The 27,430-nt window shown below is 46.6% G+C and overlaps 2 protein-coding genes across 8 annotated transcripts in view; both read right to left on the bottom strand.

Moving 5' to 3' along the window:
• Positions 1-5,478, bottom strand: part of OCA2 (OCA2 melanosomal transmembrane protein) — a 504,847-nt gene extending 499,369 nt beyond the window's left edge. Inside the window, exon 1 of the mRNA XM_045448936.1 lies at positions 5,327-5,478. The gene's annotated coding sequence lies outside the window, so the exon portion shown is untranslated. The remainder of the gene's footprint in view (positions 1-5,326) is intronic.
• Positions 5,479-15,116: 9,638 nt separating this feature from the next.
• Positions 15,117-27,430, bottom strand: part of HERC2 (HECT and RLD domain containing E3 ubiquitin protein ligase 2) — a 273,658-nt gene continuing 261,344 nt past the window's right edge. For all 7 annotated transcript variants that reach the window (XM_045448942.1, XM_045448938.1, XM_045448941.1 and 4 more), the window contains 8 exons: positions 25,188-25,271; positions 20,652-20,793; positions 20,293-20,487; positions 19,294-19,406; positions 18,491-18,681; positions 17,468-17,573; positions 16,863-17,075; positions 15,117-15,760 (listed from right to left, as the gene is read on the bottom strand). In XM_045448942.1, the coding sequence (XP_045304898.1) occupies positions 15,488-15,760; positions 16,863-17,075; positions 17,468-17,573; positions 18,491-18,681; positions 19,294-19,406; positions 20,293-20,487; positions 20,652-20,793; positions 25,188-25,271 (1,317 nt within the window). In that variant the 3' untranslated portion in view covers positions 15,117-15,487. The remainder of the gene's footprint in view (positions 15,761-16,862; positions 17,076-17,467; positions 17,574-18,490; positions 18,682-19,293; positions 19,407-20,292; positions 20,488-20,651; positions 20,794-25,187; positions 25,272-27,430) is intronic.

Raw genomic sequence — 27,430 nt, forward strand, 5'->3', positions numbered from 1 at the left:
GTGTGGTTATAAAAGGGCTACATGAGGAGTCCTCACAATAATGGAATATCTGTATCTTGACTGTGTCAATGTGAATATTCTGGTTGTGATATTGTACCATAATTTTGCAAGATGTTACCATTGGATGAAAATGGGTAAAAGGTACATGTAAATCTATAATTACCTCAAAATAAAAACTTTAATCTGTCTTCACAGAGGTTTCTAGCCACTGCCCAATTTCTCTCCTGTCCTTTAGAGCAAACTTCTCAAGACCGTATTCATTTCTCCTTTCTTTCCTGAACCCACTTCAACCAACCTCATGTCCCCCCAACCTGATGGAAAACAATCTAGTCAGGGTCACCTCCAATAACATCTAAGCTCTGGCCCTTTCTCAGATTCTCAGCAGCCTTCCCTTTTAGTCTCAGGGTTAACTGAGGCTCTTGCTCTTCCTCATTCTCCTTTGCTGGCTCTTTCCACTATTCCCAGCCTTCACCTGAGGCCTGCCCTCCCTAGGAGATCTTAGTCTCAGCTTTAAACACTGGCCATTCTCGAGAGAGGTCTATCTCTTGACCCAACTAGCTCTCTGCTGAGTCTCCCACCCACAACTTCCTCTGTACCCTGGCTCAGCAACTTCCCAGTGCCTCTGCTCTTGTTCAGCTCACTTTCTGGATACCTTCTGGGATCACAAAGGCTTCTGCTCACCCAGAGGTCCCTCTCTTACGTTTCTCATCCAGGTCTTCTAAACACATCCCAAACCCTCCTGCTTGCACCTGGTCATTAATTTTCATTTAGATGGCTGGAGCATTCCAGTCCTACAGACTGTCCTCTGGGAGGGACCCCAACACCTTAGCCCATGGCCCACTCTCAATTTCCCAGCACCTTCCAACTCCCCAGCTCACAATCTGTCCTATGAGGACCCCAACCCCCAATTCCACTATCCATCCTCTAGGAATGCCCACCTCCACTATCCCAACCCACAGCCCATCCTCTGAGGGGGCCCTCCCAACATGCTAGCCCACAGACTAACCTCTGGAAAAAACCCTCTCCAACACCCTAGCCTGTGGCTGCTCTTCTCTTGAACCCACAGTTTCAGCCTAGCCTCTCCCCATATGCCTGACATGCAGAGAGATGTCTGGGACTCACCCCTTAAGACTCCACAGAGAAGGGCCCACCCTGAGCACTGAGCTAAGCTCAGACTACAATAGACATCTGCAGTCAATAGGGGAAGAACTACATCCCTGAGCCTCTGGGTGCAGCTGTGTCCTGAACAGGGGTAGAGGACACAGCAGGCACCTGCTGGGGTGGGAGAGCTACTACGTGAGGTCTGAGTGGTAACAGAGGGGCTATGGCCCTCTTCCAGACAGCCCTCCACCATGGCTGAGCCCAGGCCTTTCCTTCTAAGCAAGATTCATACCAAATTGACCAAACTGCCACCAACTTCTGTAAAAAAGTAGATATTGTGGCTGACATTTCAAACCTCATGGAATGTTCCTATCTTCACACCTGGATCTTGCAGCTCCTGGGTCTGCCCTCTGGCTCTGCTCCCTTCCCCAGCAGCCTTGTGGCAGTACTTCCCCATCCCTCCAGGTCCTAAAAGGACCCTGCCCACCTAGGCCCTCCTCCTGTTGGTGTGTCCTGCCACAGACTTGACACTCTGCCCATGCCTTGCCTGGAGACATAGCTGAAGTTCACCAACCCTGCTTCAGGTTGTGCTATTTGGCCTCGCTGCTCCTCCCACAGATGTGCCTGTGATGTGGTGGAGGGGCTCATTGGGAGGATAGCTCTGGGTCAAGAGTGGCTGGAGGCCAAGGCTCAGTGCACAGGGGCAGGGCATAGGACACACGTTCCAATACCTGCCAATGTTGAGGAGAGAACAGAATTCTGCCTTTGGGCCTTTCTCAACTTGGTCCAGCAGTTGTTGTTGGTTGCTGGGCCTGAGACGATGATCAGACAATTGAGATGTAAGAAAGGCGGGGATCTGCGGAGCTGTGTTCCCAGATGCTAGAGCCAGGCCAGGGCACCCCCAATGGCTCTTAACAGAACTTGGCCGGGCTTTTGTGGGCATGGCAGGGTTTGTTGGCATTTATGGAGCACAGCTCAAGTTTGGTGCAAATGGCCTGACAGAGCATGAGGGGCAGGAAGCAACAGGAGAACAGGGGTCCCAGGAACCTGCCCTCCGTGCACCCCAGTCCAACAACTATCTTTTTGACACCCTGTGCACCTCCCGTTCTGAGGATCTGGTGCCTTCCCCTGCACAGGCATGCCAATTAAACTAATTAAATTACTGAAGGACGATCCTCATGTTGGTTTTACAGTAAATCAGTAGCAGCAATATACATCATTTGGAATATAGTACCTTTGTGAATTTTAAGAACACTTTTCTTCAAGTTCTTTAATCACTTGACATAATACAATAATGAAAAAAGAAAAAGAAAAAAGTATACTGGCTGCTGTGAAAACTTTGTTATTGAAAATAACCCGCTCGGCTGCTAATCTTCTCCTCTTGTGCAAGGTCCTAAAAAAAAACACTCGAATCTTCCAATGTTCCTTTCCATGGTAAGCACTACTGAGGCCCAAAGCTCCGCAGTCAGTGTGGAGCTGTCCACATGGCTGTGTCTCCAGGGGTGTGTGGCTGCCTCTGAAGGGTAAATGCTGTATTTGCATTTGCTTGGCTGAGGCCTCCAGGTGTGACTGTAGGAGGATCTGTGTCCACAGAGGCGTGGCTGTCTGTGGGGACGAGGCTGCGGCAGTTTGAGCCCAGTGCACCTTTCTAATTGATGAAGCCTGGAAAGAGGCACAGCCCCTAGGGCGAGGAGGCTGGTGAAGGCCAGCTCCCCGGTCAGACTACTTCTCAGTCCACTCTGAGAAAAGGAAGATATGTCTGTGGTGGGTAGCGCAGAGTGGGCTGTGCCTCCACCCGCACAACAGGCTAGGGCACAAGAGTCTGACCCTGTATCTCTTCAGATGGGGTTTGCAACATGTGAATTTGGGTAGAAGTTTCTAGAACATTCAACCCAACAGGATAGTTTGTAATCCCTTTTATGCTCTCCCCGTGCTGTGCCCAGGGAAGGTAACTAGTGGGTGCGCTTCTGAATGTCTCCAGGAGTGGCGCTATCCCCGCTGCAGTCTGGAACTGGGCCGCCGTGCTCAGCCTCCTGCCCTCGCCTGCCTGCCTGGGCAGGACACCCTCTCACGCCAGGCCCTGCCACCAGCCCCCAGGCAAAGGAGTATCCATCTCTTCTACCTGCACTCCAGGCTGTTTCGCTTATTCCTGCGGCGCTGTGTTGTTGACTTTTCGCGCATCCTGCAAACAAGTTTGAAACTGTCCTTTGCCCGTCAAAAAAGAGAGAGAGAGAGAGAGAGAGACCCGTGCTGGGCCGAGTCCTCGCTCCCTTCTCTCTCAGAGCACGCCTCCTGCTGCACAGGGCACAGCAGGTTGGGGCGCGGCCAGAGCACCGACCTCATCGCAGAGTGAGTGGCCTCACAGGCCACCAAGTCGGGCCCCACCTCACGAGGGCCTGGGCCACTAGGATAGTGCCCCGTGTGTGGGCAACTGGCCGAGAGGAGACTGCTTTCAAGCACAGGAAAGTGCTTCTGCGAAGTGGTAGGGCTGCCCCCAGGAGCTAACCAGAGACACCTGGTGTGTGGGGTCTCTTCTCCTATTTTCCAATATATAGGAAAGATTGAAAACTCCCCGAAAGGCTCTCCCCTTCCTGTGTACACAGGCCGCCTCTTCTGGGCCTCCAGCCTCTAGGTTGTCCTCCCCCTTTTCGGGCCTTTCATGTTTCCATTGCAAGCCAAATCCTCCCCACCCTATCCCCACCATTCCCCAACTAACCCCAGAGTTAAAAGGCCCTACTCCTCTCCCTCTCCCAAAAGGCTTAGATCTCACTAGTGGACAGGCAATGCTCCCAAGCTCCCCTCTGCAGCCTAGATCACTGCGTGCAGCTGCCTTCTTGTCTCCCCTGATGTCCAGCATCCTTCTAGATGCACTCATCACAAACCCAGAGCCTGAGAACTGTCCTCACCCTGCAGACCCTTTACCTATGAAGTGTCCCCTACCACTGCCCTGGTTGTGCAGCTACCTCTCAGTGGGCAAGACTCAGCTACCTACCACCCAACCACAGTGATCTTTCCAAAATACACATCAGACTATGTGTCCTCCGGCTTAAAACCTTTCCCAGGTGTCCCAGGTGTGGGTACTGCTAAATCTCCAGACAGGGCTTTTCTTTCCTCTGTAAATTCCTGATGTTCCTCAGACCTCAGCTAACTTCAAAGGTGCCATGACCTTTTTCAAGAATAAAAACAGTATCAGTATTTGCTTTTCATCAGTATAATAAAACTTATGTTCCTAAATCACTTGCACTTTACATCTGATATGAACAACTGCACTCAAATGTTTGTAAACTAAATTGCAATAACAAACAGTTTTTGTTCAGTCCTTCATGGTTTACCTAGAGCTTTCACCTCTGTTGTTTTCAATGAGATTTAATCTTCATTAGCAATTATGTGAGTTGGTATCACCAGAAGCAGTGAAGCTCCCAGCCCCCACAAGTCCTACTCCAAGGACCTGGATAGCAGGCACTGCCCCAGGTGCCTGGACAGCAGACTCCATGCCAACTCCTATAAGCAAATTCAGGAACTGTATTTCCTAGGTGGTTTAGGTAACAGTGGACTGCCTTGTATTCAGGAGATAATTGCTAACAACTGACAACAGCCTCCTGTTTGCTTTCCCTCAGAATCACTGCATATTGTGGAGTTGTCACATCCCCGAAGTGCTCAAAGGATCACCTGCGGAACTTCAGGAGCAGCCAGTTCTGTGTGGTGGAAGGCTAGGCACCTGGCCCAGGCAGGCCTGGGTCTGTAACCCCAAGAATATCCACACAGGGAAGCTTGTGCTTACTATCCATATCCTTGGAACGAGCTAGCGACAGCCAATCCATTTATTCCGCTGTGTGTGGTCAGAGTGAAAAGAAGAGGCTCTGGGGGATTTAATGCTTTCCCCCACCCCCACCGCACCCTCCCCCCCCCCCCCCACCCCGCCGGCGCATTCCACAGAAACGCCTGACTAGCGCTCACGTGTGTGAAGCCAGCAGTGGGAGCAGATGCCGCCCTGCAGTTCAAGCAGAACATTCGCTGTCTGAACACGTCCAAACGCCCCTCAGTATCCCCATGGGCCACCCCGGGGTGAGGGGCCCGGTTTGTCCTGGGAACTTGCCTCTCATTGAGCGGCTCCCGTTAAATCTAGAAAATGCCTGGTGTGGTAATGAGCGCCCTGTGCTCACACCAGCTACTCATTTTCCCCTCCATAAAGCAACGACTCAACACAGGCTTTTTAAAACCCTACCTGCTTCCCAGAACAGACAGGTTAGCTCCTCACGTCCTCTCTCCCCACTGGCCTGACGACTTGATCTTTCTCCAAAAGTGAAGTTGTAAGATACAAACTGATAGCTCCCGAACGGTGAGTGGAGAGCTAAGGAAAACTCTGCTGGGACTGGATGCGGGCGTGGGCACCGCGGGGGCGGGGCGAGCCCTCCTCCGCACCTCCCGGTCTGGCCACTCCCACAGACGGCACCTCTGGAAGACTCCCCCAGACCCAGGGCAGCCTGCCCCGGAGAGGAGGAGAGGGCTCCCTCGCCCCAAGAGCTATGGAAGACCCATCGGGATTGGAGGGGGAAAAAATGCAGAAAATGTAGAAGGCCGGACCCTCTCTGAAAGCGGACAGTCTGCTTGCTGTGCCTATCCCAGGGTCTAGTTTATAGAAGGTAGCCAAGTACTTGTAACAGGTTTTTTCCTGTGAACAAGATTTGGGAAAAACATAAACTGAGTGCATATTTTGCTTCCTTTTTTTTCTCCTGCATTTTAAGAGTTCTCAGCTAGAACTGATAAACCTGACCAGATTCCTCTTATTTTCTCATTGCCTGTTCCCCCTCAAGCCTTGGGCTGTGGTCAATGTTACATTTGTAGAAGGCTCACCCTTTCTCCCATACAACACACACAAAGAAACATAAACAGAGACACACAAACTCATGCATGATGCATCAGACGTACAAATAGAACACACAGGCACATAAAGCTAAACACAGATACAGATAAGTATACAAATGGCCACCAGCCCACCACACAAACACTACACACACATAGACACATAAACTACATACTGACACAAACACACAAGGAAATACAGGCACGCATATAGACACACGCACATACAGAACACAAACTACAAAGACACACACACAGAGACACACATATCACAAGCATACACTATACACACATTAACCACACACAGAAACAGGGACACACACAGAAATACAGAAATATAAATAGACACACAGAGAGCCACATAACTACACACACCAACACCCATGCACAGACACACTCAAGACACATAGAGCCACATACACAAACACATAAACTACACAGACACAGACACCCAGGCCTGCAGTGGGCCAGGCAGCTCGAGTGGGATCTTAGCCCCACTTCACCCCACCCCAAGCACTGCCCAAGGATTGGCAGGAAGTTAGAGGCTCTTGGGTCCTCCACCATGTAACAGGCAAAACCCAAAAGTTCTCTTTCTGGAAAATGTCTCTTTAAACCTCTCTGGGAGAATTGTTTCTTCATGGAGTCTGGCTATGCTAGGTATTTGGGAGGCACAGACTTTATAACAAGCATGTTGCATAGGACATAGTGTGGTCAGACTACCCAGGAGCAGACACCAGGGATCCAAAGAGCCTCTGGGTCTCCTAGAGCATGGTGGGCACTGTCACACTGCAGTCCCCAAGCTGGCCACAACCACCAGAGAGCCCAAGTTCTCTACAGTAAGGTCCAGTACGGCATTTCAGACACTTCAGATCATATCACTACACACGTTGGGTGTGGACACAGTTCATATATGCTGTGCCTGGTGACTCCATCCACATGGGGCAGGGCACTACAGAGCCTGTGAACACAGCAGAAATGCTGGCTCATCCATGCTCATCCCTGAGCCTGCACATTCTCCTCCAATGCCTCAAGAAACACCAATACAGGATAGAAAGTATCAAGGGGGGTGGGGAGCCCAGAGCATGAATGTGCAGGCACTCTGAATGGTTGGAAGGTTCTGGGTTGCTCCCACCCTTACAGAATGGTATCCACACCCGAGGAACCTTGATGTGCAGGCCAGTAGGTCCAAAGGAGGATCATGAAGCATTAGGAGGACAACCATGGCCAAACACATGGTGCCTAGTGCCTGTGTTACTAATGTCCACCTACTGACTCTAAGCCTGGAGAGCAGGGCTGACTGCATGCTTCCTTCTCACTCCCTCATCATAAGCCCCTAATGTCTGTGGTGGGATCAACTACCCCTGCTCCAGGAGTGGGTGCATGTGGCCTAAATTATGGAGGAAATCCCACCCCTGATAGAGATTGGCATCTACATGTCCCATCCCACATGGCAACAAAGCCCCCACAGTACAGGTTTCCACACTGGAACAGGAGTCAAGCTTTCCATCTCTGGGCTCCTCAGTTATTGCCAGCCCATCCTCTTGGTTGTTGAAGCCAGGTCCAATTCAGCGTTCCTTTCAGGCAGTTAAGAATGAGGATTGGATGCAGATAATGTTACTGGAAACCTGCAGCATAATTCATGGTGCCGGTGCTGTACTGTGGAGAGGTTCTGATTTCTTCAGTCAGAAGTGATTGGGGACAATGTCAGAAATGATGTGATTCCTGAGCTGGGCAAGAAGATTTCACCAAGGGAAATTCCAAAATAGGGAATTTCTAAATATTCTTAGCAGAGAGCAGTATCATTGGAATCTGACTTGCTATTTTCAAGTATACACAGTACTTGAGGGGCGCCTGGGTGACTCAGTCAGTTAAGTGTCCGACTTTGGCTCAGGTCATGATCTCAGGGGTTGTGAGTTCGAGCCCCACATTGGACTCTGTGCTGACAGCTCAGAGCCTGGATCCTGCTTCAGATTATGTCTCCATCTCTCTCTGCCCCTCCCCTGCTTGCACATGCTCTCTCTCTCTCTCTTAAAAATAAATAAAAATTTTAAAAAATAGTATGCAGTACTTGAATGTATAAATTCCAATATACCTGTAATAAAATCCCTTTGCTTACATTATATAAGTAGTGGTGAGTTTTATATGGATGTGCAGATGTACATATTTTCTGCCTTTGTGGGTGATCCAGTGAAGTGCCCCTGGCTTCTCACCCTCAACAGATAGGTGTGACTCAGAGTGATCTCCATCCCAGTCCTCCAGCCCCACTTCACATGGAAACCTGTCTGCAACTCCCCTTTGGAAATCCCACCTTCTCTCAGAGGTCCCTGTGACCACCCACTGTGCAGGCCTCTCTGGCCACCAGCCTTTGCCTGCTCTGACTGCATAGGCTACACATCCTGTTTCTCCACTGCTGCCCACAGGTAGTTCAATTTTCCCAGCCTGTGCACTGACTCCTAAAAGATGTAGGAGAGAGGGGACACTGGGCAGACAGCCAGGGCAATTTCCTTTTCTGTCTCTTAGCCCAGCCCAAAGAGTGACCTAAGAAAGAAGAAAAATCAAATGCAGACTCACATGGGTTTTCTTTATCTACTGCTGTGTAACAAACCACCCCAAGTTTAGTGGTAAAAAATAGCAACCATTTATCATGCTCCCAGATGCCATGGGTCTTGGAACTCAGAAAGGCACAGTGGAAATAGTTCATCTGGGCTCCAGTACAGTCAAGGTGGCACAAAGGCAGGAAGCAACTTGAGACTGGGGAATGGAAGCATCTGGAGGTGACCTCACTCACTTCTGTTGTGAAACTGCCTGCCCTGCCATGTGGCTTCTGCCCTGACTCTTGGACTTGCTCACAGCATGGTGGCTGGGGCCTAAGGGACGGGAATTGGAAGCTGCCAGTTCCTTCAGCCCTGAACCCTGGACTGGCCAGTGTCACTTCCATCATACTCCATTGGTAAAGCAGTCATGAGGCCAGATTCAAGGAAAAGGACACAGTCTCCAGTTCTTGATGGGAAAAATGTCAAAGAACATTAGAGCCATGTTTAAATTGCCACAGACCGCATCCTAGCCAAGGATGTAGCAAGGAAACAATGAAGTCATGATGCAAGCAATGGGAGGAATCTTGGGATTCAAGTCTGTACTTTATTCTTTTACTTAGAGGCATGGTGGGGGGGGGGGGGGACTAAGTGGGAGAGGGGAAGGGAGAGGGAGAGAGACAATCCCAAGCAGGGTCCACACTATCAGCTCAGAGCCTGGCATTGGGGCTTAATCTCATAAACCAGGAGATCATGACCTGAGCGAAAATCAAGAGCGAATTGACCGAACCACTCAGGAACCCCTTCAAGTCTGCACTTTAAAGGCATTTTAATATGTAATGAGCTGTAGAGCAACCGGAACTCTCACTGCTGGTGGGAATGCAAAATGGCACAGCCACTTTGGAAAGCAATTTGGCAGCTTCTTACAAAACTAAACATACTCTTACCATATGATCCAGCAGTTGCATTCCTTGCTACTTACCCAAGGGAGTTCAAAACTTACATTTACACAGAAACCTGCACACAGATATTTACAGCAGCTTTATTCATAGTTGTCAAAACTTAGAAGCAACCAAGATGTTCTTCAGTGGATGAATGCATAAATAAACTGGTACATTCAGACAATGGAATATTATTCAGCACTAAAAAGAAAGGAGCTATCAAGCCATGAAAAAACATGAAGGAATCTTAAATTCATTGCTAAGTGAAAGACACCAATCTAAAAAGATTCCACTCTGGAAAAGGCAAAACTATGGAGACAGTGAAAAGATCAGGGGTTTGGGGGAGGGAGAGATAAGTAAGTAGAGCACAAAAGATCTTTCTATGTGATACCGCAATGGTAAATTCATTGGTTGCAACAAATGTACCACTCTGGTGGGGGCAATGCATGTGTGAGAATAAGGGGTATATGGGAAATCTCTGCACCTTCTGCTCAATTTTGCTGTAAATATAAAATTGCTCTAATAAAAGTCTATTTTATAATGTAATGATCTAGAGGAAAATTCATTGTGCAGATCCCATTGTATACAGGGGAAAAAAACCTTTGAAAAGTGGCTGGGATGAGGCTCACCAGGTAGAGCTCCCTGCAGCAGAGAAGGGCCTGCTCCTCACACCTGCTCACCCATGAGGACGGTGTCCTTGAGACTCACTGCCAGCAGTAGGTCTAGCCTACTCCAGCCCTGGTGAGGCAGAAAGGAAATGCCCAGAGTCCTGCATTTGTGCCCTCTTCACTAGGACCAATGTGCCAACTACAGGTTTTTCTGTACCCTGCACTGAGACTGGGATGTTACTGCTTTGAGAAATAATGGTCCCTCCCTCTAAGGGCCTCTTTCCATCCAAGCCAACTAAAGGAGGAGTGATACTAAGGGGCCCTGGGCACGGGTGCCTCCACTGGGCATGCACATACACAACAGGGTGCAAAGCTGAGGCTGAGGTAACAGCAATGACACAAAAATAATTTTGTAAGGACAAGAGAGACACCAAATGCCTGTGACCACCATGACATGCCAACAAGAGCAAGTGCAGGAGGCCAGGGACTACTCTCAGCCTGATGGCAGCATTTATAGTGTGTGGCATATGTTGCATACAGTAGAGCTCACCTATCCACAGGCCAAAAGACCCCACAGTATAGCAGGGTTGGTAGAACCAGTTCTCAAATCTCCTGTGCTCCCTGCATGTCCCTGCACTCAAGCAGACGGCTCAGGGACTCACCTCATGCAGCCTGCACCCAGGACGGAGTGGTACCACAGGAACATTACCTGTGCCTCCTGAGAGCAATGTTAGACTGCCCAGCCAGTGTGGGGTGGTGGGGTAACCAGGTAACCCTGGACACTGCCATGGCCACGTTAGTCTCAGATGCGCCCCTCAAGGGGTAGAAGTCCCATGGTCATGGACTCCCTTTTTGATTCACAAAGAGGCAGAGGTTCACTGTAGGCAGCCCTGTGGTTGGAAGGACCTAGGGCTAGTACAGGGCAGGAGTGGGTAACCCTCATGGCCTATTCCTGCAGTCTTGGGCATGAGCCCTGGCCAGCCTGCCTGGCACCCTTGAGCTCTGACAGAACAGAGCCTAGGCTCCCAGGGCAGATGGACCCACAAAAGGAGCTGTATCCCCAGCCCATCCACACCCAAGATTCACGATACATGGCCTTCTTACTAAGCCCATTGGGATTTCCAAGAGACATACCCTATCAGAGACACTTGCTATAAAGTATTTACCTACAAAAAAGGAGTGATTAATCAGCCTTGTCAGTGCTAAAGTCTGAGTTGTACTGAGACTGAGAGATAGGAAGGATCAGAAGACCCTAATCCACAGAGCAGACTGAAACCCCAGGGGTGTCACACTCCATGTTCCCTAGCTGCTCCAGCCATCAGACCCAGCCTGGAGAAGGCCTCAACCCCAGTGCCTGGTACATATGTGAACAGCTAGCATATGAAAGACCAGGCTAGGTCACCTATACCTCAGACTTCTCCCTTCTCTTCCACTGTTCCCAAAAGAAAGTATCTGGCTAGTTTTGCAAGTCAAGACAATTCACATGTACATGGACTTAGGAAGCTCTCTCTGGTATGCCAATTTCTAGTCAACCCAGATGTTTCTAACAACCTCAGAAACCAGTGGTCACCCTGATGCTGGACAGTAGTATTCTATGCTGGTGAAAATTAATAACCTTCCTTAGCGCTCATTGTTGAACACCTGTCAGCTAGGTACTGTCTCTACGTTCTCTAGCATTCAAACAGCCACTAGGGCAAGGGCTGCCATTTATAGATGGTAAGATGTGTCTTCCAGAAGTGGACCTGTCAGACTTGGGTCCAGTGTCCAGCAACAACACAGAGCCAGCAGCCACTTCTGAGGTCATAGATCAAGTGGCAGAGCAGAGGCTACCCACTCCACACCACCCTGCACTGCTCTTCACTCAGGCCTGGTCCCAGCGCTGGGACATGCTAAAGGAAACTGATCCCAGCTCCTGGAGCTTGTACTTGGGCTTTAAAAGATGGGGTGTACCAAATGAAAAACTGCAGAGCAAGGCAGCTGGTCATGTGGCTGTGTGGAGGGTACGTAAGTTCAAACAAAGGCACAAGAGGCTGACAGCCCCTTGAGCAAGCACTAGGGAAGGGAAGGCTATCAGGCCCTGGGGGACAATACTGGAGATGCTCCATGCTTAGAAAACCAAAAAGAATTTGTCACGGATTCTAAGTGTGAACATTGGTGTCAGGCATCATATTAAGTTTTTATAAATCTAAGCAGATGTAGCTTCATATGCATTGTAAATGCACACCCATTACCATTTTTATTGGTAGAAAAACAAACATGATGTATCACACCAACTTTATGCCTCAGAAAGGATTAATCCACAATTCAAAACGTTGATGGAATCTGCCAATAAAATTAAGTAGTCTTTATCAGTGACTGAGGATTTTCACTCCTAGCATGGATGGGTCTGTCTTTCCTACAGTTTATCCTTCCATAGGTTCTGCTGTACTAATTTCAGTCTGCCAAAATGAATTATAACTTTATGGGACACTTGTGTCACTCAGTCGGTGGAGTGTCCGGCTCTTGATCTCAAGGTTTATGGGTTTGAGCCCTGCATCAGGCGCTGTGCTGACAGTGCACAGCCTGCCTGGGATTCTCTCTCTCTGCCTCTCCCCTGAACATTTGCACGTGCACACACACTCACATTCTCTCTCACAAAATTATTTATTTTAGTGTTTATCATTAAAAAAATGAACTATAACTTTAGGCTTCATAAATAAGAGAAAGAGATTAAATTGAAGAGGATCTGTAACTGTCTTAGAAATTTGTCTTGGACAAAAATGAAACTCTTCCTAAAAAAAATCAAAGTCCCTATTTTTTTTTTTTTTAGTGGAATAGTACAAAAATAGGAAATAGATAATCCTCCACTATTTCCTAAGTTAAAGAAAAAGAGCTCATAACAAGTAGGTCTTAAACAAGTTCTTCTGAACAGTGCAAACCCAGCAAAGACAAAGCCAGTGTGGTAGAAGGTATGGCTACCCAATCTGTTTGCACATCTCTGGACCACACTTCTGGTCATGACTTTGCAGTTCCCTCCTCTGCAGCAGTTTGACTCAGAACCCTTTTTCATTCACTAATTTTGATCCAGGTTCTATCTATCAATTGTTACCATGTTGGAAATTAAAACTAAAAAGTTTTAAAATATTCATTCATTTTAAAAGAAAACAAACCCGGAACTGGAGAGTGTTATGCTAAGTGAAATAAGCCATACAGAGAAAGATACCATATGTTTTAATTCTTATGTGGATCCTGAGAAACTTAACAGAAACCCATGGGGGAGGGGAAGGGAAAAAAAAAAAAAAAAGAGGTTAGAGTGGGAGAGAGCCAAAGCATAGGAGACTGTTAAAAACTGAGAACAAACTGAGGGTTGGTGGGGGGTGGGAGGGAGGGGAGAGTGGGTGATGGGTATTGAGGAGGGCACCTTTTGGGATGAGCACTGGGTGTTGTATGGAAACCAATTTGACAATAAATTTCACATATTGAAAAAAAAAACAAACCCACTACTTATTAACATGAATACTATTCTGAAAAATTATTTTCCAAAACTACAAAATTTAGTGGGACAAATGGTATTAAACATGTTAATCTGTTTTACTATCTGGCTTATGAGAAGATACCTGGAATCCCATTTCTGCTTCTGCCATCCATATATTACAATATAGTTTTGGTTGAAGGATATAAAGAAAATTTGGCCTCATGCAGATATATAGCTGGAAAAGGGAAGACCTCCTGGGACACCATGAAAGGGAACCCGAGGGATCCTCAAACAAGACTTTTCTGAGAACTGCTATTCTATAGGCAAAAGACATTTGTCAGCCCACTGGTTTTGGGGTTGGCCACATAGTTGGTTGGCTTTGGCCCACAGAATGTGGATGGAGGTGAAAGTTCAGTTCTGAGCATAGGCCTCACCTGTTTTCACTTGTTCTCTTGCCCTGGACAGTCAGAAAGATCTGTGAAGCAGAGCCCTACCTTACCTGTTGTCTAGAGCCATTCAGCCAAGACTAGCCAACCCAGATGCATGAGAGAAATAAATGCTGCATCTTGTATGCCACTGACTTTGGGGGTGATTTAAAAAATACCTTGCAGATTATGGAGATTTTGAGCTGAGTTAAAAATAAAAGACTAATCTGGGCATTCATCAATTTGATCATGGATAAATTCCTGGAAAAACTTCCTCTTTGGATTTTCTAATGCAAAATGTTGTATCCCAGAATAAAGAAATCATCTCCCAACATACAATACCTCCTTTTGCCTACATCTAGTTTACCTCAAGTTCTAGTGCACCAGACCCGTCGGCCAACTTTCATACCCTATTCTGTCCTTCCCTTTGCAGGGAACCTGCCATATACACAACCCTAGACCAAGCACCTCAAATAGTACCCCATGGCTGGCTAGACCAGAAACACACCCCTGACCCCAGGCAGATGGGAATGGGAACCAGGACAGGTGGGGTGCAGGACAGGGGAATGGATCCTGAAGGCTCCTGGTCCCCAGCTCCCAATGCCAGCCACTCCTCTTGAAACTTTCCTTTCTCCTAATACCCATTCCTCCTTTATCACCAGAGTGACTTTGGTTTTTGTAAGCAAAAAAGTCTAACCTAGATTGGAATGGCTTTAACTAATGCTATATCAAAGACTACTTTTTGGTTGTAGCACATCACCAAGTGCTAGTCTAACCAGGTAAGAAAGTTCAGCTTATAATTTTGTGACAGATATTTTATTCATAGGGAATTAAAATTTAGGGATATACAAGACACAAACATTATATATAGTATACCTTCTATCATAGATACTGCTCACAGAAAGGCCTCAATTCAAGTTACATACCGCATATGTTAAAATGTGCACCTAGGGAGAAGAGGGAGACCAATGGCCTTTTTATTTTGGTTTTGATTTAAATAATCTCTGGATGCATTCAAGTAATACTGATCATTTAATGTTCAAAAAACTTTTAATAAACAAATTCAGGGTAATATTAATTGAAGTATTTATAATACGATTTAATCATTACACAGTATTTCCAATGTACAATCAAGACAACGCACAACACTTGAAAAGAAAAAAAAAGAAAAAAAAGAAAAAAAACACAGTCTATTGCACCCACAAGTAAAAAGGCTTTTTATTCATTTTTGGGATGCTGCAATTCAGTATTTATATAACATTTACACACTGTAGTAAACACAGAAGTCCTACATGTAATGCAGCATTATGGGTGAGAAGACCCTTTTAAGTCTCAAAAATAAATGTTAGTGTCCACATAGTGCCCCTCGTGCAAGGGCTGATTTCCCAATCATTATTCCATTCATTGTTCAATCACCAGCGATCAGTCTCCCTGCCCACCCCCATGCATTTTAGAGACCTAATATTTCTCATCAAATACATTATACCTCCAGCACTCTAAACTGTAGTGCTCTGCCTTCTTGCTCAGTCTCGTGGTGTCTTGCGATGAATGGCATTTCTCTATCTCAGTGTCCTGTTAAATAATCCTGTGTAGAGTCTGAAGCAAATGAATCCACATCCTCGTTCTCCGAGTCGTCACTACTGTCATCGGCAGCCGGCTCTCCCGTAAGGGCTATGCGAGCGTAATCATCTGTGTCTATTGATTTGCAAAAGTGGATGGCATATTTCAGCTTCTCCTCCAGCACCTGCTTACAGGAATACCTAGGCAACTTCAGCAAAAAGAAGCAGGTGTAGGACTCAGGAAGGAAGTGGTCAGGAGGGTTGTATTTATCCAATACCTATTGATGAAAAAATGTTAAATAATCAGAGATGGTGTGCAAGGACAGATAAAACTGCAAATGTATTTTATTATGTTCATTAGATTCTTGACCCTCACAAAAATCATAACATTTTTGGCTAAGAGTAACAAAATATCAGAAAACATATACTCTATAGTCAATTTTAGAAATTAAAAGGAACAGCTCAATAATTCCTAGGACTTATGGTCAAAAATAGCAATTGGTTACTGTGACAACTACTTTTGACAAATCAGTGCTGTAAAAAGGGCCTGGCACAAGGCAGGCAGAAGGCACGTCCTCAGCACCCACTTACATGGGGAATTCTCCTTGAACCATTAGCCCCCTTTCAATTACTACAGATATGATATTATGAAGCCAGCAAGACATGTGGATGAAATCCAGTAATTACCCACCTTAGGAGAGAAAAACTACATGTGTTTTCAAAGATCTCCAACTATTTTTGCAACCCTGGCCAGAGACTGGAGTCAGGCTATGCTCAGGAAGGAACCCATCCCCAAATCCTTCCAAGCATGCAGAGAGAATGGACCCTCCACCCCAATCTGCCCTCTGAGGAAGCTCCCCACTCCCATGGTATTGCTACCTGGAAAGTCATACTCAGTGCCTCAGGATGGAGGAGGGAGAGAGAGGGCAGCTGAGTCCCCATGACCTGGAAGATAAATGGAGCCTATTTCCGGCCATCAGATCACCGAGTTAGAAATCAAAGCAAAACTCCTGCTCTCAGTCTGATGGTGCTCTTATTTTTCTCAGTAAGCAACATTACTTAATTTACCTAATTCAACCAGAGAATCAGACATATGCTTTAAATGACATGTGTGCTCAAAATCTCAAATATGCTAACATAATAGCAGTATCTTCTTGTGGTGGCCAGATAAATTTTCCAGAAGTAGAAAGTGAGACCTAAATCCTGTAGTCATAAAATTCTGAGTGATCAAATCAAAGAAGTTTGGTGTGCTTTTCATTATTGTTCCCAGGAAGAAAGAAAAACCATATAACATGAGAATCCCATTTCTAATCTGCTGTACGATCGTGTGCAAGGAGCATGCCCCCTCAGCTGACACCACAAGATGTGGAGGAACCGCACCTGGATGACAAAGTCTCTGCCCCGGAAGTCTGCGATGGTCCTGGGCAGTCTCGTCCGGCCCCACACAAAGCGAAGGAAGAGGGAACGCTCTGTGTTGGAGAAGGACTCCATCACCTCCCAGAACCACTGGATCAGGGATGCAGAAGGCTCGATCCCTTTGTATGTTGCCACCGACTTTAAAAGATGCAGAGGGATATCTGGGCTGCCACACACCTGCAGAAGGACACACTGTCAGGGATGGTTGACACTTTTCACTCTTCACTTCAGTACAGAGTCAATCATTCTTTCTTTCTACCAAGGCTCGTTTGGGGCAGGATGGGTGTGAGAGCTGGAGTGGATGGCTGGGAAGATAGGTCCTGTGTGTTCAGATGGATGTGCACTTGACCCTGTGCTCCACCCTGGTGTGGGGTGATAGCTGCGAGGGAGGGAAAGAGGCAGGCAGGGAACACCAGCTTCCTGAACATGTTTTCACTTCATTCAACAGGCATGAGCTACTTCAGATGTAAATTATGGGCAAGATTTAATCAAGACATTAACTAGTGGCACTGATTTGGTGACTCAATATGCAAAAGGCAGTTCCAGGGCAGTAGCACTTAGGGGCATACCATTGTCTCCAATTCATATCCAGTGAACAGAGAAAGAAGGGGGACAGGCACAACTCGGGCCATTCCCTCCCGAACAGCAGCCACCTGCTCATCAAATTCATGGAGTCTGAAAGAGAAAAATCACTTTGCCTTTCTATCTTTGGTAACACAGATCTTGTCCTGCTTATACCAAGACTTACCACACAGATGACCAAGGTATGCATCTTATAGAAATGGCATCACATTCTGAGTGCAGCTACACTGGCACATAGAAAATAATTTTAAAAACTACCTACAGCTTCCAAGACACAATTCTTAATATTTATTGCACACCCAGGAAGGAGCCAGAATTAGATATGCATAATCAGAGAACCAGGCTCCAGAGCACCAACAGTAAGAACCCTCTGGAAGCAGATACTGTGGCCCTCATGACTGGTGAGTTAGGGCACAAGGCAGAAATGAACACAGAGAGACAGCACAGCACAGTTGCCAGGACCACTCACAAGCAGAACTCAGCAAGTAAAGTCCACCCAATATGCAGTCTCACCACAACACCTGGCCAGGTGCTTCTGGAGAATGAGGTCCCCAAGGACCACACTGTATGGACTTGTAATGCCAGGTGGAAGGAGCAATGAGCAAAAGCTATATTGGGAGGGCAGGTGTTGCGGACCTGCCGCACAGCAACCATGCAGAATGTTGGTGTGATGGCCAGGCAGGGGCCAGGCACAGTCCTGCCCAGGAGTGTTGACAGATCACACAGATGGGCACCAAAAGGCCCTGTGATCTCTGTTCGGACAGCTCCCAAAACAGGGCAATTCTATCCACCTTGGTATTCTAGTCAGAGCCAGGAATCTCAGGCAATAATGAGTACTCGGACTCGGATTACAAAACAAGTTTTGATGACTACAGATCAGCAGCAGTTGGAAACAAATCCATTAGCATTTTACTGTATGATATTTCTGAAAAATGCAGCCATCCAAGCAAACCGTTTTCTATTTTTGCTATTTACTGAATCAAAACAATGGAGGATAGATGACCACACACCTGTAGTTTATTGCCAGCCGAACATACTCTGCACGGTTGTCCAGGGTGATGTGTGTGTACTTGGAGCTCAGCTGGATGTCCTGACCACTTGCACTTGGCACAGTGAAGGGCAGGCTCATGGCCTCAAACTCCTCTGAGGTGGCTTCATTGTCACGGATGTACATCAGCCCAGGGATAAAATCTTTATCAACCTTTTAAGGGAAAAAAGGGAGCCGACATGTTAAGTCTGGCTCTTTCCTACACCTCTGACTGCAGTTCACACCTGAGACACTCAGCCACAAGGGGGCCTCAGTCTGCACTGGGCATACCTCAAGCTGTTGGTGCACTGTACACGCCAGGAAATAACAGAGACCAGCAGTGAGAAAGTACTTCACCCAGGGAGCTGAGGAAAGAACTTGTAATTCAAGGAAGTCCTTAAAATTAACAGCTAAGAGAGCAACAGCCACTGGATGGAGATGAATCTCACCCTACAGTCATGGTACCAAGGGAAGGATGGCCAATGGGAGGATGCTGGCTGTGGTTGGTCAGTCATGTCTCCCCCACTGAAAGCCAGAGCCACCACCCGGCCACTCACAAGCTCCCCTCCTCCACAGGAAAAATGGTGAACATTATTATCTGACAAGATTTCAAGTTGCAAAGCACCACAAAACAGATGGTCTACCAAGTTATGGCAGCAAACTGGCCTCATATCCATAGACCTTCTTTGCTACCAGAAGGTAGTCTGCAGCCTGAGGCACCCCCTGTACTCTGTATCAGGTACACAAAGTGTCATATTTCCCCATCCCCACCTTCCTGGTGGTTACCTCGCTGAGGTCTGCAATGGTGAGGCTCATCCCAGCCAGCTGCTTCCAAACAGGCTCAGCCAGGTTGAGGCTCAAGGGACTCCCAGTCCGGATAGCAATGCCTAGTAACACACCTGCTCATTCAAAGCACAAGTGACAGTAGATACTTGAAATCAATGATGAAACAGCTAGTTCAATCAACAACACAGTAGAGACTAGCTCTACACTGGGGCTTCACTGCCTTCTAAACCAGTGCTACCCAAATTCATGGAGACTTAGGTCCATCCTTTTTTTTTTTTAATGTTTGTTTATTTTTGAGAAAGAAAAAAAGAGAGAGAGAGGCAAAGAGAGAAGGGAACAGAGGATCTGAAGCAGGCTCTGTGCTGACAGCAGCAAGCCCGATGTGGGACTCAAACTCATGAACCATGAGATCATGACCTCAGCCAAAGTTAGACACTCAACCAAATGAGCTACCCAGGCACCCCAAGTTAAGTCCATCCTTAAAACATTTTGTCCTATTCTAAATTCATTACTTCCTTTGTTCCTTTTATTCCTATGGGAGAGTTTCTAATTCTCCTCCTCTTTCCGCCAACGGATATAAACCACACAGAGGCCAATCCCCGTTCCTTTGATGACAAAACAAAAGCTGGAGTTTCTCAAGGAAGGTAGGTGCAATGGCTGGAGAAGTACAGGCAGCAACAGGAGCACTCAGCACAAATACTTAATGCAACAGGAGGAAGGGACTGGCCAACCACCAAAATCCCCTCAGATCTGATTCCAAGTTTCAGATACATTTAAACTACAGAAATATGAAATTTCAGATCTTATGAGTGCCAAAGACACTTTCGGCCCCTTAGCACCCAGCAAATGATGGCTGGGTTCTGCATGTCCCTGCAGGTACACATCAAAAAAGCTAAGACCGAATACAGTACTCAAAATATCTGTGATTCCCAAGACACAGTAGACATTAAGCTAACTAAGGCACACACAGTCACACGATGCCTGTGTGAGTAGGCTCACCCAGAAAGCGGAACATGTTGGTGTGCACGGGCGCCCTAGCGGCCGGGCTGAACAGGTAGCAGTCACGGTTGGCACCTGACTCATCTCTACCATTGGGCGTCACAATCAGAAGGGGGGTGAGTCCATTCTGCAATTCTTCACAGATCTCAGCTATGGACTCACTGTAGCCACCACCACAGTCATCCACAGATTCACCTTGAAAGAAAAGAGAATCAGTAATTCATAGTCACCCCAGCAAACCCCACAGGGTGCAGCCAGCTGGGCTTCTCAGCTCTCCTTGTAATGCCCATTGCACTAACGCCTGTGTTCAGACTGACAACCCTCAGGACCACAGGTCTGCAGTGCACGCAAGTTCTTACCCACAAACTTGACTTTCCAGACACGGTGGGGGAGGAGGAGGCTGTCAGGACTAAACGAGCTCATCTTAGCACACATCTGCCCAAAGACAGACTTGGTCCCATCGGGGCCTGCTAGGCCACCTTTACTCCTTGAACGTTTGACCTACAGAGGAGAAAGAAACAAATATGAAACAGCTGCAGCAGCAGAAAGGACACAGCTTCTATCTTCCACAGCCAACCAGCCCTGGGCAATAATGAGCCCTATAGCCACTTACCCCTCCTGTTACCCTTTTTTTTCCTCTGCCTTGGTCACCAGAGTAGAAGTCCAGCCAGCACTCTGCTGCCAGACCTAAAGAGCTGTCATGAATGGAGTCCACAGCCAGCAGCACTCAGATGCTGCTGTGATCACCCAACAAAACAAAGCAAAATCCACAAAACACATCTGTACAAGGTGGAAGAGCTTCTAGACTAAGCCATACCTCATTTCTCTATGATTCTCCCTCCTCCCCCCAAGAGGGACCTCATGTCTCTTCCTGCACACAAACCCTCTGAGGACCTCAAAGACTGGTTTCACACTCCTTTCCCCTCACTCGACACCACATGTTTACCTGCTCAGCCCTCATGCACAGGATGCCTGCTGGACAGCTGTGCCAATAGAAGCTCTGCTATAATCATGGGAGGCATGGCCTCTGGTCACCCAAATGCCTGCAGCACATTGCCACAGCCCAGCACCCTCAGGACTGGTGGTGTCTAAGTAAACATTCCTTCAAGAAATCACAAACCTCATTGGTCATTCACACAGAGTGGTGGCACCTGGTGTGGTTAGTAACTACAATCTGATTCATCCACACATTTCATTAACTTAACTATGGCCAACCACTTTACCGCTCTGCTTTGGCCTCCATGAATAAGACGCCAGGAGCTCCAAAAGCAGCTCTCCTTAGCAGACTATCAGCACTATGAACCGAAACCTGGAGCCACTATCTCAGCCAGAAAAGAACCCTGCTCCCCTCCCTTACTCACCTGCACATATCCTACTCCAACACTTGGGTCACTGCATTTCCCCCAATCACTTTTCCTATCTTTATTTCTCATCCTAATCTAAGATTTTCTTTTTTTTAATTTTTTTTAATGTTTATTTATTTTTGAGACAGAGGGAGACAGAGCGTGAGTGGGGGAGGGGCACAGAGAGAGGGAGACACAGAATCTGAAACAGGCTCCAGGCTCTGAGCTGTCAGCACAGAGCCCGATGCAGGGCTAGAACCCACAAACCATGAGATCATGACCTGAGCCAAAGTCGGACGCTTAACCGACTGAGCCACCCAGGTGCCCCTAATCTAAGATTTTCAAACATATCAGACCAAGAGCCCTTAAGGCCCTCACCTGGTATGGACTCAGTAACCCTACAGCTTTGCTGGCTATGCTGTGCTTCAGAATCACCTGAGAAGCTCAGTCTGAAATAATTGCAAAATGAAAAGTTAAGGAAAAAATGATCTTGAAAATGCACTTTTCTGTTGCCTCCTCCAGCTAAACTCTTACAATCCTTAACTTCTTAATGAGTTCTAAGGTGAGTTTAAATAGCTAATTCTTGGAGCACCTGGGTGGCTCAGTCGGTTAGGTGTCCGACTTCAGCTCGGGTCATGATCTCACGGTTCGTGAGTTTGAGCCCCGCGTTGGCTCTGTGCTGACAGCTCAGAGCCTTGGAGCCTGCTTCGGATTCTATGTCTCCCTCTCTCTCTGCCCCTCCCCCACTCACGCTCTGTCTCCCTCCATTTCTCAAAAATGAACAAACGTTAAAAAAATTTTTTTAAAATAAATAGCTAATTCTCACACACAAATAACTATAAACAAGACTTATAAATAATGACACTAATGATAACAGACTCCTAAGGAATGAAATTTTCTGTGTGCCACACATTTGGCTCTATGTTCACAGATGTGATTTTATTTAAACCTCACAGCAGTTCTTTAAGGTACCCAAATCCCTGATGGAAACTGCACTAAAGAAGAGGGGTGTGTCTGTTCATAAGGAACAAGCCACAGACCCAGCTTCCCATTGTGAATGTCACATCACCTCCATTTATAATACCAGTTAACAGAGGCTGATGCTTTTGGCTCCTCTGAAGGAAATGGCTATGATAAGACAGCTATGACTCTGCATGGATGCACCTGTGTACCAGTGGCTACTTCTGGACAGTAGAAATATAGGTCATTTTAACTGCCTTTAATCTGAATTTTCTAAATTTTCAGAAATGAGTATGCATTAATTCTGTAATAAATTTTAAATTAGAAATTTTTATGCACGCTGATTTTCAGATTCTGTTATAAAACTAAATCAAATTCAAACAAAGAAAACCCTCCAGGAACACGCCTATGTTTTAGTGTCTCCAGAACACTTTGCACAGACAGTATGAGAATATCTACAGTGGCATCCCCATGGGAGGAGGCTGATGCCAGGAGCATCCTATGGCCACAGGATGGTTGATACCACCTTTCTGGATCAACTGGTATCTTGAGTTCAACTTGGATTCATGGAATACCTCCCACTCTCATCCTGTACTCTATTTTTGATCAGAAGAACAATTCTATGTCTATCTTTGTGGAAGATCTTTCCAGCTTCAGGATGGAAGTATGAACTCTGAATTGAAAAAGATCTGGCTCTGGTACCAGAAGGTCACTGGGTATAACTGGAGTAGCCATGGCATGCTGCATTGAAAGTTGTTTATGTGCCTTTTAAAAATGCTAATATCGGGGCGCCTGGGTGGCGCAGTCGGTTAAGCGTCCGACTTCAGCCAGGTCACGATCTCGCGGTCCGGGAGTTCGAGCCCCGCGTCGGGCTCTGGGCTGATGGCTCAGAGCCTGGAGCCTGTTTCCGATTCTGTGTCTCCCTCTCTCTCTGCCCCTCCCCCGTTCATGCTCTGTCTCTCTCTGTCCCAAAAATAAAACGTTGAAAAAAAAAAAATTTAAAAAAATAAATAAATAAAAATGCTAATATTAATTTGCCCTTTATCCATTCTGTTTTTTTCAAACATGTACTGAACATTTTCATAACACAAGGCATTGTGCTAGAATATAAAGACTAGAAGGAAAGAGGCATCCAAACATGATGAGTGCAAAATCTGAGGTAAGGGAAGGATAGAAAAGGCACACCTAACTTGGGTTCCAGGTAAGCAAGGTTCAATGATGCCAAAAGCCCCAGATTTGACCACCTGTATCAGGTCACTGACCCTGATCAGGCATCTATATGTGGCTAGGGCATGCATACGATCTAGGAATGCCCAACAATCTGTTAGGTGAGCTTTCCTCACTTATGAACTTTAATGTTTAAAACCTAATAATGTAGAGCAAACCAAAATGATCCTCCAAGGTGCAGAAATAAAACCTTTTCCATGAACCTAATTAAACAGCCCATTTGTTTGTAGAGTAGGATGACTGACCTAGAGCTTAGCATTAAACAGTCTGACGTCAGTGAAGGGACCACATCCATCAGTGTGGTCACATGTGTTCTCCAACAAACGATAAGAGTTTGTGTCTTAATTCAAAATGCCCCCAAGTACAACTCTGGAGAAATGTCTAGTCATATAACCAACACCAGGGTAGAAATCATGTGTTAATATAAAGGAACAAAGAATTTGTTCTTCATAACTCTCTGTTTCTGTTCCAAGAGGTGGGGCCCAATTCATTTGCATGTTAAATGTCAAGTACCACACAATACCATAATCAGTATTGGAGCTCCTCTGGTTTCCAGTTAATTTTTAAAATTGTAAGCTTATCTATACTTGGCAGCAGTATTAATTCAGAGATGGTCTACTTTTCATTTATTCATTATTAGAGAACAGTATTAGTGATTCTGGTCTATTAAGTGGGAAAAGAAAGCTATCAGAGCCAGGAAGAGTGTGAGGCTGTTGGGAATGGGAACTGTCCCCACATACAATTTGATGCATGGAGGGCCCCTGACCTAACCTCCTTCTCAGAACCTAACCCAAGGAGGGCAACTGAAGATACACTTGTAGTTGGGGCTGTGACGAGTAGCACAGCTGTATTCCAGAAAAGTGGGCATGGTTTTCTAGCCTCCTGCACAGAAAAACCAAGAGAACATGGGGTAGCTGGTCAGCAAAAATAATCCCACACTCCCACTGTATTGCAAGGAGAGGTGCTTACAATGTTTTCAGGGGGAAAAAAATAGCAAGTTACAAAAGAGAGGCACCCAGTTTCAGTTATAACAAACATACAAACACACCTCCAACTGTCAGCAGTAATTATCGCCATGTGGTGGAAATATGGGTCATTTTTACTTTTCCCTCTTTGCTTATCTGTATGCATGCTTCTGGATTATCTGAAATAAATCTTTCTTACTTCTGTTACAAACAAAACAATTTACATTCCCAACTAAAAGGCTCAGCACCACAGGACACCATAGACAGGTAATACCTTGCTCTCTAAGGCAAGGGCACAAGAGAAAGTTTGCTGTTCCCCCAGGCTGTGGAGCCACAACTCCCAACCACAAAACCATCTTATCTGAGAAGTGTCAGACTCAGAACAATTTCCACTTGTTACCTGAATTCGGTTCAACTCTACCACAGGCCCATGCTGGCGATCTCGCACCATAGTTGCTTGTACTACTTTACGGAAAGCTGCCTCCTAAAATATGACAGATAGACAAAATTTAGAATCTGACATAGGAAATATTATTATCCACAGATAAATCATGTCATAGTTTTCTTTTAAATATTCTCTCCTAAAAGTCAAATTTTCTTAAGAACAGTAACTACAAACTCTTCTTTTTCAAATTGTGAGGTGGTGCCAGAGGCACAGCCTATGCAGAGGCCCACCTGTGCTCTCTGCCCCCCATCTGGAGGCAAGAGAAGCTCACCATGCTCTGGGCAGAGAGTGGGGAGGGCCAGAGTCTGGCACATATCTGCTCTGACTTGGGACTCAGGCCAGGCCCTGAGGATTAACTAGAAAAGCCAAGGTCTCCCAGACAGACCACAAGTCCACTCGCGGCAGGACTGACATTAAACACTATGCCTCAGTGTCACTGTTGTGACAAAACCACAAACCAGCAGCAGGGCCAGGGAGTCCTGTATGTTGCTCCAGGGTTGGCGTGAGAATGGGAGACCAGTGAAGGAGGAAACATATAGGTACCATACACTGACAGAAACCTGAATACTGGGGCCCAATGACACCCACGTACAGGTAGGCCTGCCATACTCATATGGACCAGGGCACCGGTAGCACCAGTGAGGACAGGGGTAGGGAAGCAGACTCAAGAGACACAAACGAGACAGGATCGATGGGAGTCCCAGGTCTCTGCCAAGTGGATAACTCTGCCGTTGTCCAGAGATAGCATGGTTGGGGGAGCACAAGGTACCTACAAAAGTATCCAGGTCCCTCTCCCAGGTCAGAACTCCAACCTCTGAAAGCAGGAAGGGCAAGAGCCCTAAGCAGCCCAAGGATGAGGCCTCAGAGGTAGAGAAAGTCAAGTAAGGGTGTCATAGAGGCAACCAGCCCACAGAGACAGACCCATCACACCTCACAGCAGTCCACCCATTACCACAAAGGGACTTTCACAGGGCACCCTACGCCACACAGGGGCTCACATAGGTGCACCCATCACCATGCACCCTTGTACAACACCTACCAGCTACTTTTGTCCTCCATCCCGCCTGACTGCTCTGCCCAGAGCCAAGGACAGCTCCTCCTCCACAGGAACATGCATTTCCCTTCTCTGAATGGCCTGATCCAGCAGGGGTCTCCTATGATGCTCTCTCTTCTGTGCTCTGAATTGCATACTGGTAATAATGTTCCATGGTCACCACCAACACCCATTTCCCAAATTTTCCAGCAGATGTGATCCTTTCTCACCCAGGACCAAAACAGAGGCTGATTACACATTCTCTGCCACTGAAGTTGCCTGCCAGACTCCTTCAGTGCTCCTGCTGTCCTGCCCCTGTGCTCACAGCCTGCAGAACACTCATGCAATCCATGTGGGATCCATCCTGCCTCTCACTTGGTTGTCTCCCTATGAGGAAAGGCTTTTTCCTAGCTGCCTATTATCATCTCCACTCTGATAGATTTTTAAAAAATGGTAAAAGGGATCAATTTGCTACTTTTTATTATTAAAAAATGGTTGAAGTTAAGTTTCTTATCAATGTTAACTGCATACAACTTTTTCCTCTTCCCCATCATCAGAGATCTCTTACCATTACTACAATCCTTGTCAATGTCCACTTGTCTCTAAGCCACACATGAAAATAAAATGTGTGGACCAGTCCCCTCCAGCTAAGTGCAAACAAAGCCATTCTTAAAAAAGAATAAATCTATTTGGATAGGACTCCAAATAATCCAGATTTTATTAAAAAAAAAAAAAAAAGGGGCGCCTGGGTGGCGCAGTCAGTTAAGCGTCCGACTTCAGCCAGGTCACGATCTCGCGGTCCGGGAGTTCGAGCCCCGCGTCAGGCTCTGGGCTGATGGCTCAGAGCCTGAAGCCTGTTTCCGGTTCTGTGTCTCCCTCTCTCTCTGCCCCTCCCCCGTTCATGCTCTGTCTCTCTCTGTCCCAAAAATAAATAAACGTTAAAAAAAAAAAAAAAATTAAAAAAAAAAAAAAAAAAAAAGGGACCGTAATCTTTGATAACAAAATAAGTCACAAAATAGGTCTCAGAATCATAGGCTTTTCAAAATTAGGAGTTCTCAATCTGACCTCTATGCTTTTTTCTACACAAATATTACCCCTACCACACAATGGTTCTTTTAGAACATCCTGCCAACCTACTTGCCAGAAACGATGATGTCCAGTAATG

Source organism: Leopardus geoffroyi, chromosome B3 (genome assembly GCF_018350155.1).
Source record: "Leopardus geoffroyi isolate Oge1 chromosome B3, O.geoffroyi_Oge1_pat1.0, whole genome shotgun sequence".
NCBI classification, from domain to species: Eukaryota; Metazoa; Chordata; class Mammalia; order Carnivora; family Felidae; genus Leopardus; species Leopardus geoffroyi.